This window comes from Lutra lutra, chromosome 8 (genome assembly GCF_902655055.1).
Source record: "Lutra lutra chromosome 8, mLutLut1.2, whole genome shotgun sequence".
In the NCBI taxonomy this organism is placed as follows: domain Eukaryota; kingdom Metazoa; phylum Chordata; class Mammalia; order Carnivora; family Mustelidae; genus Lutra; species Lutra lutra.
Window position 1 is genome coordinate 78841428 of NC_062285.1, and position 18542 is coordinate 78859969.

An 18542-nucleotide genomic window follows, 5' to 3' on the forward strand; every position below is an offset into this window, starting at 1 on the left:
TGTTGGCAATATAATGGAAATGCCAATCCGTATTTTGATTTTGGTTTTGTTGACAATGAGAAAAGTTGAGGGCGTGGAAATGCTGATTGGCATCTTATTCTTTTTTTTTTTTAAATAAACATATAATGTATTTATATGTATACCTGTATACCCAGGGGTACAGGTCTGTGAATCGCCAGGTTTACACACTTCACAGCACTCACCACAGCACACATCCTGCCCAATGTCCATATCCCCACCACCCTCTCCCGACCCCCCTCCCCCAGCAACCCTCAGTTTGTTTTGTGAGATTAAGAGTCTCTTATGGTTTGTCTCCCTCCCCATCCCATCTTGTTTCATTTATTCTTTTCCTACCCCCCAAATCCCCTACGTTGCCTCTCAACTTCCTCATATCAGGGAGATCATATGATAGTTGTCTTTCTCCGATTGACTTATTTCGCTAAGCATGATACCCTCTAGTTCCATCCACGTCATCGCAAATGGCAAGATTTCATTTCTTTTGATGGCTGCATAGTATTGGCATCTTATTCTTTTGTGAAATGCCTATTCGTGTTCTTTGCCTATTTTTCTACTGAAACATTTTTTTCTTGTCAATTTTAAGACTTGTTGGAATAGTTAACATATTGATTTTTGGTCTTTTACAAAGCTCAAAATACTTTATCATTTGTCCTCAACTATTTTTATTATTTATGCATTATTCATAATTTCTTCTACAATTTTTATTGCTTAATTTTCTCCTTTACATCTCTGACCCATTTAGAGTTATTTTGGCCTATAAAGAGAAATAGGAAAATTCTATAAAAAGGAAAGTAATGTGGGTGTAAATATAGAGTAGCTTTTGAAAAATTTCTAACAGATGGCTACTTCTTAAGAAGCATTTATTAAATGATTTGTTTTTACTCTTTATTTAATGAAGCTCTTATAATATACTGAATTTCCAATGTTGGACTCTTTATTTTTGTTCCATTACTTAGGCTTTCTCTCCCAACACCACAGTATTTTATTACAGTAATTTTTTACTTTATTAGGCAAGTTACACACATCATTCTCTTTTTATAGAATTTTCCTGACTATTCTCATCTGCTTAAGATAATTTTTCCAGCTTCTTAAAAAGTTGGGAATTTGATTAGGATTACTGAATATGAACATGTCAACTACTTTAGAAAAACCACATATTTAAAACATTGGCTCTTCCTATCTAAGAACAATATATTGTTTATTCAATTTTTCTATAACCCTTAATGAAGTTTTATTTTTGTATATAGTCTGTACCTTTTTTCTTAACCGGATATATTTTTTAAATGTTCAGTTTTGAATATGTGCCTTTCTTCCACCGTATTCTCCAGTTTTTTCCTTTAACATAACTTTTATAAATGGACACTTTACTGAATGAATCATTGCATGTCCCAGGATAGGTTTTTTCATTTTGGTTTTTTTTTTTTTAGCTCTTTTGTTTGTTTCCCAGATACACAATTATGTAATCTGATAGGGATTTTTGTGACTGCCTTTACAACTGTTACATCTGCTAATTCCTTATGTTTTCCTCTCTAATTACCAGGTGGAAGTTCAGAGCAATATTAAGTAGTAGTAGTAATTGCAGCCATTCTTCTTGGCCCTGACTTTTTTTTTTAAGATTTTATTTATTTATTTGACAGAGAGAGATAGAATGCACAAGTAGGCAGATCAGCAGGCAGAGGGAGAGGGAGAAGCAGGCTCTCTGCCTAGCGGGGAGTCCAACGCAGGGCTTGATCCCAGGACCTCGAGATCATGACTTGAGTTGAAGGCAGATGCTTAATCGACTGAGCCACCCAGGAACCCCTCGGCCCTGACTTTAAAAGCAGTGCTCCTAACTTTTCACCATTAAACATGATACAGGCTAGCAAAGGGAAAGGGATGTATTTTAATCATTTATTCTTCTTTTAATGATTTTTTAAAAATTAAATTGGAAATGGATACTGAACATCATTTTAAAGTTTTCAAAATACATATAGAGGATCATTTAGTTTTTCTCTTTTTTATTATCTTTTTTAGATTAATAGGGTTCCTGATATTGTATAAACCTTGTGTTTCTAGCATGAACCATTTCATTGTCATCTCGTATTATACTTATATAACTTGGTATTCTATTAGCAAAAATTTGGGATTTTCACATTGATTTTTAGGTCTGACCTGGACCTTTGCAATAGAAATTTCTTTCTTTTTTATTGTTTTTTAAGATTTTTAAAATTTATTTATTTGACAGGAATCACAAGTAGGCAGAGAAGTAGGCAGAGATGGGGGAGGGGGTGGGAAGCAGGCTCCCTGCTGAGCAGAGAGCACGATGTGGGGCTTGATCCCAGGACCCTGAGATCAGGACCTGCACCGAAGGCAGAGGCTTAACCCACTGATCCACCCAGGTACCCCTGCAATAGAAATTTCTATTTCTCATTCTCTATCCGCTGCTACTCTCCTACAATTCATTTGAATTTTTACAGCTTCTTGAGTTAGATGCTCAATTTGTGTGTCTTTATATTTTTAGTGGCTGCTTAAGAAACCCCTTTATACATCCAGAAGATTGTGATTTTTTTTTCCTTCCAGTTGATTTAGAACCAAGCTATCTCTAAATGCAATACGAACAATGCTTCAGCGACTAGGATTTATGTGCACAGAACATGGCATCAACTATAACACATTCCAGGCATCACACAACTGTGTAGCTATGGTCTGTGCTCTTCTTCCTGGGCCTTTGGTGCAGCCACAGAAATGAGACATATGTGCCCGTTATTGGAGGAGGTGACGTTCTAGCAAAGCAGGACACCGAGTTGCCTCATGGTACTTCTTCTGCTTTACCTCCCGCAGACACGCCGTGCAACTTAATGTCACTGCCACCCAGCAGCTCTTGCTCATGGCCAGTCAGATGCCAAAGCTTGAAGCCTTCATACATATCTCCACTGCCTTTTCAAATTGTAACCTGAAGCACATCGATGAGGTCATCTACCCATGCCCTGTGGAGCCAAAAAAAATCATCGACTCCATGGAGTAAGTTGGGTCACATCAGGGGGTCAGGAGGTGGGCAGACCGTGGTTCTCTTTGATTCTTTGTAGTCATCCATTAATGAGGTAACAGAGCAAAACACTTGTGAAGCAACGTGCTCTGCAAAGGTGCTTAGCTTTCGCTGTCTGATCCCTGCTGTTCCCTTCATCCTAGCATGGGGAGTACAGTGCTTGATGATGGGGAAGGACGGGCATCGATAAATGCCACAGGGCAGTAGGTATCAAGGAGGGCACGAGTGGTGATGAGCACTGGATGAACGTGACATCAGAAACTGATGGTGTACTATATGGTGGCTAACTGAACATAACAACAAAAAAAATGCCACAGAAGAGTTTTGTGAAATAGTTTAGGATTGTAATGGGCACATGGGAATGTTTCTGTCACTCCGTACTGAACTCAGCGTGGTCACTGAAGGAAGTAGAGTGTACAGTGTAAAAGCGAAGAAACAAGCCTTCAGTGTCAGTCCGACCTGGCTTCTGCAGCTTCCTGTCTGTGTGACCTTGAGTGAGTTCCTTGGCCTCTCTGTGCCTCAGTTCCTTCATTTGTGAAATGGGGGTGATAACAGTGCTCATCTTGTAGTGATGATGAGTGATAGAAAGCAGTTGTTGTGCTTGGCAGTGTTTAATGGCAGCTGATCCAAAGGTTAATAAAGAAGAACTCAGATGTGGGACGTCTGGGTGGCTCAGTCGGTTGAGCGTCTGCCTTCGGCTCAGGTCATGATCCCTGGGGTCCTGGGATGGAGCCCCGGTCGGGCTCCCTGCTTGGCAGAGAGTCTGCTTCTCCCTCTCCCTCTGCCTGCCACTCTGCCTACTTGAGTTCTCCTATCTCTCTGTCAAATAAATGAATAACATCTTTAAAAAATTAATAATAATAAGAAGAAGAACTCCTAGGTAAGCGGAAATCCTCCCAGGTCTGGCAGAAAATGCAAGTCTCTTGGTCTAGGAGGCTGAGATATGCTTTCCTTATTGTCTTGTTGTGGAGAAAAAATAACTGTAGCATCTTTCTCTTCCCTCCTACTAACAGGAACCACTTTGTTCTTAGGACAGGCCCTGGTCTCAGAACAAGTGTTTTCGTTTTCTGGGTCTTCATTCTTCTGTTCAATTTAACAAGTTTATCTTGTTTAGAAAAAAACAAAACAAAAACAACAACAACTGCAAAAAGGTATTCCGGCTGAGAAAATAGACTACTTCACCATGAAATTTGTCAGATTTTAATTTCATGTAATACTGTATCTCTATTTAAGATAGACTCTTTAAAATGAAGCTTAGCTAAATCAAGAGTTCACTCCCTTCAGGGCAAACATTTTTATCTCCTACAGTCCTGAGAATAGATATTTTTACCTGTCATTTAAAAATATCCGGGACAAAGAAGAATGAAAGTCATCCAAAGGACCTGGAGTTTACCTCACGTTGCTCATAAGTGGTGACTTGCTTAAGTCGTGCAAAGGGACCTTCCAAGCGCAGAGCTTGTCAGGAGAGTTGGAGAAAAGAGGCTCTGATGCCCCAAGTCGGTACAGGAGAGTGGATGTGGAAGGCCTCAGAGTGTTTTTGGGTGGAATCGATTTGTTTTCGGTGAGCTGCCCTCTCACAGTGCTCTCTCTTGGTCCATGTGGTGTGTACATATTTGCTGTGCCCAGGAAAGGGGCAGAGCTGTTTGAGTGCAGACTCTGCTGAGATCCCAGAGCCTTCCTCCACTGTTGACCCGTCTCACAGCTGGTACATGACAATACAATGTGAGGCAGGACAGAGTCTCTTGCAGAGACTGCCAAAGAAAGGAGACAGGAGTTGAAGCTTCAGTTCAGCCCCAGCGAGGGGCTTCTCCCAGTCCTCCGCAGCACTTCCTCCTCCCAGACTGTGTCCCCTCAGGATCCCCAGGTCTCCAAGAAGAATAAACTCACCTCCCAGAAGAGGAGTTGGTTTCTCTTCAGGTGCCCAGCGCTTGCCATCCTCGCCCACTCCATGTCCCCTGGTGAAAGCCAGGGATAGCTACATGATTGATGATCAAACCGAAATGGCATTTGTACAAAATTCACGTCTCTCATTTACTGCTCCCCAAGGAATATAATTATTCTGAAAAATATACAGCCAAACAGAAGTAAAAATGAAATAAATTTTGTCTCAATAGAACACATTTTGCATATAATTAAGAAACCAAGGTTTTCTTCTTTTTTTAAAACAAGGAAAAGTCATAACCACAATTTATTAATTCAGAATTTTATATTCAGGACCACCTGTCCAGCCTTATCTCTGCCAACCCTCCCCTTACGTTTGTGCTATGGTCACACTGAAGTCATTACTCCTCTCCCTCATGCCGCTCTGCCTTGGCTTATGACAGTTCTGTTTCTAGAAACTATCTCCACCTCTGCTTCCCTGGTTAATTCCTACTCTGACATCAGAGCTCTCCTCTGGAAGCCTTTGAACTGAGGCCAGACCCAATTAGGAGTTAATGCTTCTTATTGGTATCACAATTGTGGCCATGAATCAGCATTAAAAAAACAGACCTTTCCAGCTCTCACACCTGCACATGTCCGCTGTGCATGTCCTCGTCCCAATTATCGCAGGCATTTTATCATGGAATTATGTCACCATTCTTCCCCATCTCCCTGTCTTCTTATTTCTGGCTTCTGCAGTTGGGGGGGTTTTACCTTTAGGAGCTCCTATGCATAAATGGATGAGGGACTACCAATGAAATTCCAGTTTTCCGGAATAATGGCTCAAGTAGAATGTTTATTTTTTAAAGTGCACATAACCGACTGGGAAAGATTGCTGTTTTCCCTCTTTTTCAGGCCAAGTTAACTCCTCTTAGGAGAGACAGAAGGAAAAGATTTTTGTTACCTATATAAAAACTGGAAATAACTATAGCCCAAAACTAGAAAAATGGATCCATAAATATTTACTGCTTTAGTTAGCATCCTTAAATCAATCTAGTAAGTACGCATTAAGAAGGGAAGGGCAGCTCTGATTCATCACTGAGCAATTATTGTGAGTAAAGACACTTTCGCAGACACCGGTTCCATACCGTAATATTGTCGGGCTGGTGGTATGTGTTGCTGCTACTGGGCTAATAAAGGAACAGAAGCTCCAAAAGACTGAGGAAGCCTTCGGAATTATCCCACCTAGTAAGTTACAGGGATACCATTTTTCTCCGTGGCCCCATGATTCGATCACGTGGCCCTTTTCGGTACTCCCTCACACTTGACTGTATGAGAGATTAAAAGGTGCTTTCTTAAAATAGAGACTGTGTTCTCAAGGAGCTCCCAGTAAAACACAAAACAGGCCAGGGTAGCATTATACATGGAGCATGGTAGCAAAAGTTAGATGGAGTTGGTGGTGGCAGTGGAAAGGCCCTGTGGAGACAGGCACAGCACACGGACTTGGGAGAGGAGGCACGGTGTGGCAGGTGAGGTGGGGGCACAGACTAGGCACAGCCAGGGGAGCAGGAAGGCTGGAGGCATGCTGGGGGTATGGCCATCCATCTACCGGGGCAGCACAGTTGTTATTTGTAGGGAAGTGGGGTGGGGCTGTCCTGAGAGTTTTGAATGCCATGGGGAGGACTGTATTTAATTCTAGAGGCAATAGGGATCCACGGCAGGAGGGTCACGCATGTGTGTGTAGGGGGGGTGGTTTTGATTGGTTGGTGCTTCCATTTTGTTTTCATCAAAAAAATACTTGGATGAAAGCAGGCTTTAGGAATGTTAGTACGGTCACGAGGGAAGGGGGTAGATATGCCTGGGCAGTCATCAGAGGCAGGGGCAGCTGTGACCTGCCATGTTGTGGGGTGAGACTAAGAACTGGGGAGTGACAACAGATACCAAAAAACACCTCTGTGTTCGGGGACAGGAGACTGAATGGGACGTGGCCACTGCTTTGCATGTGGGCTTGCACATACCTTCTAATCAACCCTCAGATTCCATCTCTAGTGTCCAGGATTGAAATCCTTTAAAGTTCAAGTCTACTGAAAGGTTTACTCCAAGAAGTGATGCCTCTCTCAGAGCTAATCCTAATTTGTTCAAGGCTAACATTTGTGGGGTGGCGTCTTTTGAAATTGGTGATTCCTCAGTTTGCCTGACCATAACAAGCACCACTCCACTGGTTACAAATCAAGGTTATCAAGCTGTCGCCCCTGAAGACTGGTTTAGAGGTTCTAAGATGATGCCCAGGGAGCTGAACTTTTGTCATAGGCCCCACATAAGTCTTACTGATGAACAGGCAAGTTTGGGGAAAACTGCCTCAAAGTGCTTTTTCATGTAATGTCTCTCATTTGACACGAGGTCCATTCATATTCCAGTCACCCACTCACCCCAGCCTTCCCACTCTCCTTGCTTGCCACCCCCCAACCCCATTCCTAGAGGCTTTCCTCGATGAAAATTCCCTGAAAGATTTGTACCTACTAAAAATCATGCTCTTGAAGCTACCTGGCCTCCAGAAGCACAGTTAATCTGCCATGTGAAAAAGGTGTTTTTGATCAAACGTGGGCAGCAGTCAGCTATGACAGAAATATGAAAGGAAGTCAGATGTTGGAAAGTAGTCTTGTCTGGGTGCTGAAGAACACATTGTTAACACTAAGACAGTGTATCTACTCCAGGGGAAAGGAAAACACTCATTTTGATTTTGTCCATTTACTGTCAAAATTGTATAGGCTTAAGATGGCATCTAAGCAGCAGACAAAAAAAAACAAAAAAAAAACAAAAAACAAAAAACAGAAAATTCTGTGTACTTTTAGTGTTATCTGGTTTTAAATACAAATCAGAGCTGGGTTAGACTGCTTCCTAGATAGATTGAATAATTTTCATATTTATCAGGCCACTGGAGGCCAGAATAGGTGTTCAGTAGTAGTTAAGGGGGGAATGCAGAGGCCAGCTCACTGCCAGCACTAGGCACAGGAATACCCTTGACCCCAGTAAAAAGTGTAAATTTGCTCTGAAGCCAACTCTGCCATGTTGAAATTAGTCAACATGTAGTCTTTCAGCTTCTCAACACTTGACATCACTACCAGCTTGATATTTTAACTTCCAGTTTTGCTTCATTCTCCAAAAACACATCCCCTCCCTTCCTTCTTCCTTCTTCCCTTCCTCCTTCCTTCTTTCCTTCCTCCCTTCCTCCTTCCTTCTTTCCTTCCTCCTTCCTTCTTTCCTTCCTCCTTGCTCCCTTCCTCCTTCTTTCCTTCTTTCTTCCTTCCTCCTTCTTCCTCCTTCCTCCCTTCCTCCTCCCTTCCTCCTTCCTTCTTCCTTCTTCCCTTCCTTCTTCCCTTCCTCCTTCCTTCTTTCCTTCCTCCTTCCTCCCTTCCTCCTTCTTTCCTTCTTTCTTCCTTCCTCCTTCTTCCTCCTTCCTCCCTTCCTCCTTCTTTCCTCCTTCCTTCCTTCTTTCCTTCCTTCCTTCCTTCTTTCCTTCCTTCCTTCCTTCCTTCCCCAGATTCCTTCCAGCCCCACCCGCTCCTCAGTTCCTCCAGGCTCTCCTGTCAATGTCCATCTCAGCTTCCCAAAGTGTTATTCAGAACACAAACCAGCCAGTCAAGACTGTGGTGTGGGAGAGCCCTTCAGGACTGAATCAGGGAGTAGGTGCCTGGGCGGGTAAAGTGATCGGACACAGAGAGAAGAAACCTAATCCCTGCTCTCTGGGACTCACCATAAAATGGGGAAACGGACACGTGAACTTACGGCAGGATCCCTGCAAGAATCAGGGAAGAACCTAATTCAGACAAGAGACGGAGAGCGCAAACATGACCGTGACCGTGTGTCCAGCACTTGCTCCGTGGAAAACTTCTCCCGAAATACCACTGGTCTTGCCCTCCCTGTTGCCTAAGGAAACTAGGAGGGAACATTGATATTCCTCCTACTATTTCATTTAGGAAGTACCTAAATTATGAAATCATTAATGATACTAGGTTGATGCAGTGGGTTTCAAGCCCCGCCCCCCCCCCCAAAAAGATAGTAATATTTACAGGAAACGGTGTGTACTTTGCTTTCTGAAATCCTCACTAACTTTTTGCTTCTTTGGAAGCAATGTAAGTAGAAGTTTAGAATCTGGGACCTATGGGTTCAAAACATCTCAGGTACCCTGAAGAGCATTTGGTTAATTTTAGAAATGTACTTTTATTTATAGAATGTCTTTTTCCATGCCAACTTCACTGTTTTAAAAACAAGCTGAGAAGGGGCACCTGGGTGGCTCAGTCAGGTAAGTGTCAGCCTTCAGTTCAGGGCATGATACCAGGGTCCTGGGATTGAACCTGGCATTGGGCTCCCTGCTCAGCCGAGAGCCTGCTTCTCTCCCTCTGCCTGTCCCCCTGCTCGTATACTCTCTCTCTCTCTTCCTCGAATGAATACATTTTTTAAAAATGTTCATCAAAAAAAAATGAGAACAAATAGCCAATCAGACTTTTGTAAAGAAGAGCATGAACTGAATATAGGTCTTGTAAAGGGTATCACCGCTTAACCAGCGGGTGCATGTGCTTCTTATACCAACGTCCTCTTTGAACCCAGGAAGTGGCTGGATGAGATGGGCCAAGGGCTGTTTGCCTGCATCAGAAAAGATAATTTAAAACTAACTGTTACATTTGTAGATACATGCCCCTTGGTTCTTTTACCAAACATCAAAAATTCCTTCGGTTTATTGGCTCATTTGGCTTTATCAAAGAGCTTTAAGTGCAGTTGTGAAAATTCCTGTTTGTTCTCATGATAACTTGAAAATTAGAACAGCTATAATTGCCACTTTTCACCAGTAAAAACTGAGGAATCAAGAAGCTAATTCAGTGGGATACAGACAGAGCCACAAATATAAGAGGCAAACCATTCACAGAGCACAACAACTTCTTTTACAGCTGTGTTCTTAGTAATCTATGAAACCAGGATTTTCTTTAAAAAAAAAATGTATTTATTTTAGAGAGAGTGTGCGCATAAGCTGGGGGTAGAGAGAGCCTTAAGCAAACTCTTTGCTGACTGTGGATCCCAACCTGGGGCTCATCTTCTGACCCTGAGATCATGACCTGAGCTGACACCAAAAGTCAGATGCTCAAACAACTGAGCCACCCAGGTGCCCTGAAACCAACATTTTCTAAGATAGGCCAACTCCCTTTCCATGCACACCAACATCAATGACCCAGCCCTGTGACGTATCAGCTTAGTGCCTGGTTATTTATGTTCTCATGTATTCTTAGAATTTGTTTCTTCACAGCCTGATCAGGCTGTATTTCTCCTGACCTGGTTTTTGCAATCTGTGTGTGTTTGCTTGTGAAAGAAAATGGTCTTAGGTCAGTTAATCCACTGTGGACCATCAGATAAAATGAGGCAATGGTGAACATCATCATGAAATGGAGAGGTGCCTACATTATCCCACATGCTCTATCCCTAACCTCAGGGGGCCATATAATTAGAAAATCTTCCATTTTTCTAACTATGTGGAGTTATTTTGTTCTAGGACCTTCTTGACCTTTTTTCCCTATTCAATTTAAATCAAACGGTGTTTGAGTATCTAGAAAAACACTCAGCACTAATAGCAGCAAAGCAAGGAAAACCGAAACGTTATAGACAGTGCTCATGTCCCACTCCAACATCAAATGAGTGTTCTCAAAACTGAGGGTTGTGTCTCTGAATAAGTATTGGCATAAGCACATTGTAAATGTCCAATAATTTATCATGGGGACAAAGCAATAACAGCTAAGATTTTTCTATAATCAAAATAGTATGACTGAGCTCAGCCCTCTAAGGTAGGAATAAATGTACCAAGCCCATCAATTATAAAAATCACACTAACATATTTAGGTAGCCTGGTTTTTGAAAAATTATATTGTAACAAATGGTTAACCAAATAGGTCTGTCAACTAAAAGAAACATTAAATATTTAATCGACGATTTTATTGCTTTCTTTGAGAAGGGCAGATAGACTTTGGGATTATCAAAAGGGTGCTGACATCTTTAAAAAAGAGATTAGGCGGCTGTCATGGTAACTCAGTTTCTCATGATACATGTCCTTTTGTAAGGAGAGGTGTTCACCAGTCACTATTAGAGCTGCTTCAGAGTAGTATAATCATGCCTCCTGACAGACTATTAATAGCTACTAGAGAATCTCAGAATTCAAGGGAAATCTCTGGAAAAAATTACCGAGCTATTACTATGACTGTAAATATAGCTTCAAAATGTATTCCATAGATTTGCTAAAACAGATAGTAGCTCTGCCAAATGTCATTGCTTTTATTTGTTGAGGCACTGAATGGAATTTTAAAAGTAAAAAGCGAAAGGTTGCAAGATTGGTGCACTAGGTGTGAACAGGACAACCCCGGATGAACAGGGGCTCATCCCAGAACCCTGGGAAGCCTGGGGTGGGAGCCTCTAAGCTCCACGAACACAGCACATGGCATGCTACAGGCACGGCTGGCACCCACAAGTGTCCTCATGGGTGTACTCCTGAGCCAGTTGAAGAGGAAATAATTGAGGATAATTAGAGATCGTGCATAATAAAGTAGTAGATTGCATGGCTGTTGAATTTATCAGTCTAGGTGGGAGGAAGCTGGACTCAACTGGTGAGAGCGGGCCTCATGGTGCAGAGCCAAGAGCTCATTCAGCACTCGGGGTTTGGACGGGTGCCCACTCAGCCTTGGTATCCTATGACTGTTCTGAATTCCAGAACTCGAGTGAGAAAGGGGAAGTCTTGTTTGATTGTGTTTTGTTTGGGGGTTCCTCCCTCCCTCCTTCCCTCCCTCTCTTTCTTCCTGTCTATTGTCTAACATATGTTACTAGAATTCTTTTTGACTCCGACTACCCACAGGTGGTTAGATGATGCTATTATTGATGAGATCACCCCCAAGCTGATCGGTGACCGGCCCAATACGTACACGTATACCAAGGCCTTGGGTGAGATGGTGGTGCAGCAGGAGAGCGGGAACCTAAACATCGCCATCATAAGGCCCTCCATTGTGGGAGCAACCTGGCAGGAGCCTTTCCCGGTAAGTCCACTTGTCTGGATTCCTTGCTTTGCTTCCAAACCATCATCCTTCTCACCCAGTTACTTTCCGAAGATGTCCTTCTCTCTCTCTCTCCTCAGAACGTAGAGCTGAGTGCAGCAAATCAAATCTGAACCCATTATATTAGGACAAAATTTCACATTTGGTTCGGGATTTATCCAACATGAGGTTCTTCTGGAGGTTCTACTGTCTGTTCCAGAGTTGGATGGAGGTCTTACATTAGCCTCTCATTCACTGGAGTCTGAAAATTGTTGTAGCAGATAGTTTTAGTTCTTAGCTTCCCCACTATAGTTTAAATATACCAGAATGTTCTTGGTGGCCATTTTGGTAGTTTTATAACTGTCAGGGTAATTAAGAACCACAAAGTTCGCAGAAGGTTCTCAGTTTAGGAATAATTAATTTTTGCATCTGTGTATTGCTGTATCCTTTTGAATGTACACCGAATTATACTATCTTTTTTGAAGCAATTCTGTGAAGCTTTAGGGCCAAAAAAAATTGAGCTCTATGACTTACTGAAAATTCAGGCTTTTGAGCAGTCTCATCTATAAACCTGGGCTCATGCTATTTTAGCCCAATACTGGACCCACATGTGGAGAGCCAATCAAATGAGACCATGTACAAGGAGTATTTAGTGTAGTGCCTGGTCCCTAGTTGAATAAATATTAGGTCTTTTCTCTTCTCTATTCTCCCTCCTCTCCTATTTAAACACAAATTTAACTTTTATGGATGAAGAAACAGACATAATAAGGTCAACTGACTTGCTTAGGGCTTAGGAGACAAGCTCAAGAAGACGTTTTTCCTCCAACAGCTCCATAACATAGTCTTCCCATGAACATCTCTGAGCAAGCTAATGCAAATAGAGTATGGATGCTCGACTTTTCAGATTTTCCAGAAATGGATCATTCCTACAAATCATGTTTGATATGTAGTGTTCCCCTGGAGAGTTAAAATCAGGCCTGAGGTGAAGAAAAGTGATGGCTAGTGACTTGGTTAGCAAGTTATGATATTAAGTCAATGTTTAGTTTAACCTCTAAGATGTCATAAAACAAACTGAAACTCCCCATGACTCCTCCCTCCTATAAAAAAAAAGATGCTGGCAGAATTTTCATTCTTGCACAAGTGCAGAAATATCCAGTGCTTTGCTAGCGATCTTTGTTTGTGATCTTAGATATATTGGATGAGACCATTCTATCAGCTGGGATCTCAGTGCTCTTGTTTGAAACTTACTAAAATCAGACTGCAGACATTGCATAGACGTATAATGATTTTCTGACATGTGTAACTAATAGAGATCTTTTTCTTTTAGGGCTGGGTTGATAACCTAAATGGACCTAGTGGGCTCATTATTGCGGTACGTATAATAATGTAGAAATAACTCCTTGGCAGGTAGTGGAGGAATGGTAATAAAATGCCTAGCGTTGGTTTAGCTTTATTGATCCAAATCCATAAGTGTTACTTTAGTAACTACAATTGAAGCCACTTAATCTCAATTCTGTTGGTTGGGAAATAGAGGCAGGATGAAATTACTTTTATTATTTGTAGATTTTATTATCAGGAAAGCAGAAGCACTGTGATATCATCAGTTACTCTTGAGGAGTTTTATTTTTGGAAAGTCTGAGCATCAAGGACCATGTCTGCATTTCCCTTTAATTACCACAAGAGGGGAGTGTTTCCTCCTTTTCGCTATTTATTAATAGCTTGAATTAATACAGTAAATTGGGGAGGCAACAAAAATCACATTCTCAAAGATTATTCTTCATTATAATATGCATTCAAGAGTTAATGTGTATGAAAAAAAGAGAGTTAATGTGTATGGATAGAAATTTTATGTATAATAAAAATACATCAATAATAGTCCTCAACAGATACAAGAAAGAGAACCACCAATTAGAGCAAATTTTTCTCCTATAAAAATGAATGAATAGAGAAAATGCTTTTCACCAGTACTCCTCTCCCAAACAAGGAGAAACATCAGTGGTGCCTCTAGGTCCCTGCAGTAAAGGCTGATCTAGGTGATGGGAGGTGTGCCGCAGCTCACAGTTCAGGAGGAAGCACTATAGGACCTGAACCGCCTCTCTGCTCTTTAGGATGATGAATAGGAATTCACTTCTCTCCCTGAGTGTAAATCTTTTTTTTTTTTAAAGATTTTATTTATTTATTTGACAGACAGAAATCACAAGTAGGTAGAGAGGCAGGCAGAGAGAGAGAGAGAGGGAGAAGCAGGCCTCCCGCTGAGCAGAAAGCCCGATGCGGGGCTCGATCCCAGGACCCCAGGATCATGACCCAAGCCGAAGGCAGAGGCTTTAACCCACTGAGCCACCCAGGCGCCCCCCTGAGTGTAAATCTTATTAGAAATGCCGTGCTTCCGAGCTAGGTCCCACGTGAACTAATATACAAACAGAAGAGTGAATTATGACTATTTGTCAAAGACAGCAGCAGACTTCTGATTTCTTTCTAGCAGCCCCTCTCTTTTTGTTTCTCCACCTGTCTTCAACTCTTTCATTTTTTTCATTTTAAAAAGTATTTTATTTATTTGATGGTGGGAGTGGGGAGAAGAGAGAGCACAAGCAAGGGGAGCAGCAGACAGAGGGAGAAGGAGAAGCAGGCTCCCCGCTGAGCAGAGAGCCCTCTGTAGGACTTGATCCCAGGACTCTGGGATCATGACCTGAGCCGAAGGCAGATGCTTAACTGACTGAGCCAGCCAGGCGTTCCAACTCTTTCATCTTAAAATCTTAGTTGGGGTGAACATTTGGTAACTTAGAACATAATTATTTTTACATGATCCTAGAGTGAGGTTTATTATATTATTTACAAAGCTGCACATGGATGTAGATTTTCTAAAATCTTTCAGACTGATTTCTTACATAAAAAGGAAGGGGAATCAGTCACAAGAAAATAGAGATTAGGAATATAGGAAAGTGCTAACCACTGCAAATCAATGCTGGAAATATGCAGGGTATCAATAACTTCATAAAGTCAGTGAACAGGACTATTAACCTATATATTTATTGGTATGACTTATTTATTAATGTGAATAATTCCCAATTCTTACATTTATATAACATCTTTGAAGTGAACAAAGATACTGAGCAAAAAATGGTGGCCTTTCCTTAAGTAATAAAGAGTATTTATGGAATGGTAGAAGCCTATTAACTTTTTAAAATGTTTCTTAGGCTTTTAGGATCTACTGTTGTTTGTAAGTTAGTGAGAACTAGCAGAAAATGGCATCACTTAAGAAATGCTAAACTGGGGGCGCCTGGGTGGCTCAGTGGGTTAAGCCTCTGCCTCTGGCTCAGGTCATGATCTCAGGGTCCTGGATTGAGCCCCGCATCGGGCTCTCTGCTTGGTGGGGAGCCTGCTTCTCCCTCTCTCTCTTCCTGCCTCTCTGCCTACTTGTGATCTCTCTCTGTCAAATAAATAAAATCTTAAAAAAAAAAATGCTAAACTGAAGGGTGCCTGGATGACTCAGTTAAGTGTGTGCCTTTGGCTCAGGTCCTGAGATTGAGCCTTGTCTGGACTCCCTGTTCAGCAGAAAGCCTGATTCTCTCTCTGCCTCTCCTCCCCATTTGTTCTCTTTGTCTCTCTCTCTCTCTTTAGGTTAAATAAATAAATAAAATGGTAAACTAATATTAATGGAAAATCTGGGAAACCTTAGTTCTTAAGATATCTTATGAATTAATTTTTAAATGTGAAAAACTGTTCTTGGTGTTTGTTCATCAGCTGAACATACTAACCTCTCACAAATTGGAGGAACTCCACTCCTAAAGGAATCTGAGGACCTCTATGGAAATTGGCATTTGAGATGGACTTGGCCAGGGGTTGGTTGTGGGGGTGGGTTGGATAGGCTGAGAGAAGTCAGCCTTAGCATGATAACCTGTAAGCCCTGAGTCAGTGTTAACTGTTGTTAACTAGCAGCATTAATTTTGTATTAGTCCCAGCTGTTACTTAAAACTTGGTTCAGTACTTACTGTTCTTTTTCCTATGCAGGCTGGGAAAGGGTTTCTTCGGTCCATAAGAGCTACTCCGATGGCTGTGGCAGATTTAATTCCCGTTGATATAGTCGTCAATCTCACTTTGGCTGTGGGATGGTACACAGCCGTTCACAGGTGCGCATGTGGAAGCCGGCTTTCAAACATTTGATGAGGAGGAGGGTGAATATGTTAGGCTTAGTTTCAAAATATGTGTGTTTGATTGTAGTAGACCCCAAATGTCAGAAAGGATCAGTCTCAATATTTTACATAGTTCCAAATATGCCATCACATATGCATGGAAATATTTTATAAATACTGCTTCATATTTTGGATAAAGTAGCAAACTCTAAACTGCTTAACCATAAAATTCTTATAACCCCAAAAGACTTTTCTTTCTATTCAGTAGTCTAAAATACAGCTCCCCTTTTTAAGGCAAAGGAGATAAAAGTGGGTGAAATAAGGGCATCTTTTATATTTTATACAACTGCTCATTTCCTGCTACATGCCAAAAGTTCAGATCACCATGGGAGGGGCTGTTTTCAAGTACAGGGGGAAGAAAAAAAAAAAAAGGTTGTTTGTATATTTAACTCTTATAGTAAATGGTAAACAGAAATAAATTTTTATTTGAAGTCAGCCATTTAGATTTTTTCCAATACAACAGGCCTTAACTGGACTTAGAAGAAAACATAGCCGATATTTTGCCCAATAAACATGTCCAGAAGTTACTGATATTATCTGCTTTCTCATTGTCATGGTACCTCCATCTGCTCCCTAAATACATCAACTTATTTGAGATCTCTTTCACACGCACACGCACAAATACACACATTCCTCGTCTTCTTCCATTTTGCATTTTTACCCAAAGAAGGAACAAAAGATGGAAGTGTTGCCCTGGTTATGGGAATTATTGAAACATCCTTGCCTACATGTTTTTCCTTATCTTTCTTTCATTTGTCCTCCATTTTGTTGTATTTATTTAATTTTTATTTCATTTTCCAGACCTAAGTCAACATTAATCTACCACTGTACATCTGGTAACCTCAATCCTTGTAATTGGGGCAAAATGGGTAAGTGCCTGTAGAGATATAACTACATAACTATTAGCATCTGCCCACACAGTAGTAGTGTCTACCACAGGGAAAAAATGTGGCAAAATCTGTCTTGGAGCTTTGAGTCTAATGGGAGAAAAAGATAAAAAAATAAGTACAAGATAAAAGAATTAGTAATTATCAATGTGTAAGAGTTAACTAGAATGTGCTGTGGAATATCAAAGAAGGGGTCAACGGGAATAATGTACATGATTGCAAGCAATAAGGGGTCCATTGGCTCTGAAGATTTTTTAAAATACATAAAACCGAGTGAAAGTCAGCACTTGTAAGTAAGTAGCATCAGCGAGGAAATGCCCCTCCTGCTGAGGCGGGTGCTGCTCCCACGCCCACATCCCTTGTCCCCTGTACACCATCGAGACTGTGGGATCATCAATAACAAGTAGATGTAGGTTACTGAGTCAATAGTACTCTTCACTGATTTATACAGCGAGCCATAAGTGTCACCTTGAAAGTATCTTATTGAATGGAAGTAATTAACCCTGCATTAATAGAAAATTAGCTAATCAATGTTGTACTCCGTCAATTTAGTTGATTTTCTGCAAATATCTGAAAATTTTAGATCCTCGTCTTATTTAGATACTAGATATAGAAAAAAATCACATGTACTTAATTTGTTAGAATCTGATTTTCATTTCAGAGCACTCTCCTATGCTATTCTTTTTGTAAAGTTATTTCAGAAAAAAATGAAATATCTACTGGCACCAAAGCTCTTTAGATCATATATCTGAGTAATTCTGAAAACATTTGGAATTAAAAATACATCTCCTCTACCTCAGTAACAGGATTAAGGTATTAAGGTATTTTTTATCACTCATAAAAAGAGGCATTAATAGAAGCAAACAAGTTATGTTAAGCTTGTCAATAAAAAGATGCTACATGTAAACTCCATTTCTGATGGAGTTCAAGTCTTCTTCCGTGCTGAAACCGCTTATTTTCCATTTATCAAAGTATACGGTATCATAGTTGAAAGTAATCTTAGAAATAATCTAGTGGCCTTGCTTTATTTTATATATGAGACCCCAAGAGAGGAAGAGATCTATTCACATTCATGTGGAGGTCTGGTACCTCAAATATGAGTAGAGGACAGGTCTCTGTGCAGTACCCATTCTGGAAGGAAAAAGAGTCCAGATTCCTGGATCAGATGTTTCTTGAGAATCTCTTCTGTACAAGGTATATATTTTTTATACAGATTTCCAAGTAACACACTTTAAGGAGGATAATAATATTATTACCATGATAACTGATATCGTTATCATAATTGAATAATGAACTTGGGTATATTCTTTGAAAATTTTACATTGGTAAAATCAATATTTAATTGGAATTAATATCTTTTGAAAAGAATTATTTTACAAATATACATCAGAGTCTTTTAACTTTTATCTACGTTTTATCTACTTAATCATTAAAAAAAAAATTGTGGAAAAAAAAAATCTGGAGATAAAAGTGAATGGACAGTGAAGTCTGGGGTATC

General features: G+C 40.7%; 1 protein-coding gene across 5 annotated transcripts in view; it reads left to right on the forward strand.

Annotated features, from left to right (window-relative positions):
* The window catches only part of FAR2 (fatty acyl-CoA reductase 2), a 137478-nt gene that overhangs the window by 108222 nt on the left and 10714 nt on the right, over window positions 1-18542 (forward strand). For all 5 annotated transcript variants that reach the window (XM_047740141.1, XM_047740139.1, XM_047740137.1 and 2 more), the window contains 5 exons: window positions 2839-3018; window positions 11793-11970; window positions 13295-13339; window positions 15976-16094; window positions 16959-17026. In XM_047740141.1, the coding sequence (XP_047596097.1) occupies window positions 2839-3018; window positions 11793-11970; window positions 13295-13339; window positions 15976-16094; window positions 16959-17026 (590 nt within the window). The remainder of the gene's footprint in view (window positions 1-2838; window positions 3019-11792; window positions 11971-13294; window positions 13340-15975; window positions 16095-16958; window positions 17027-18542) is intronic.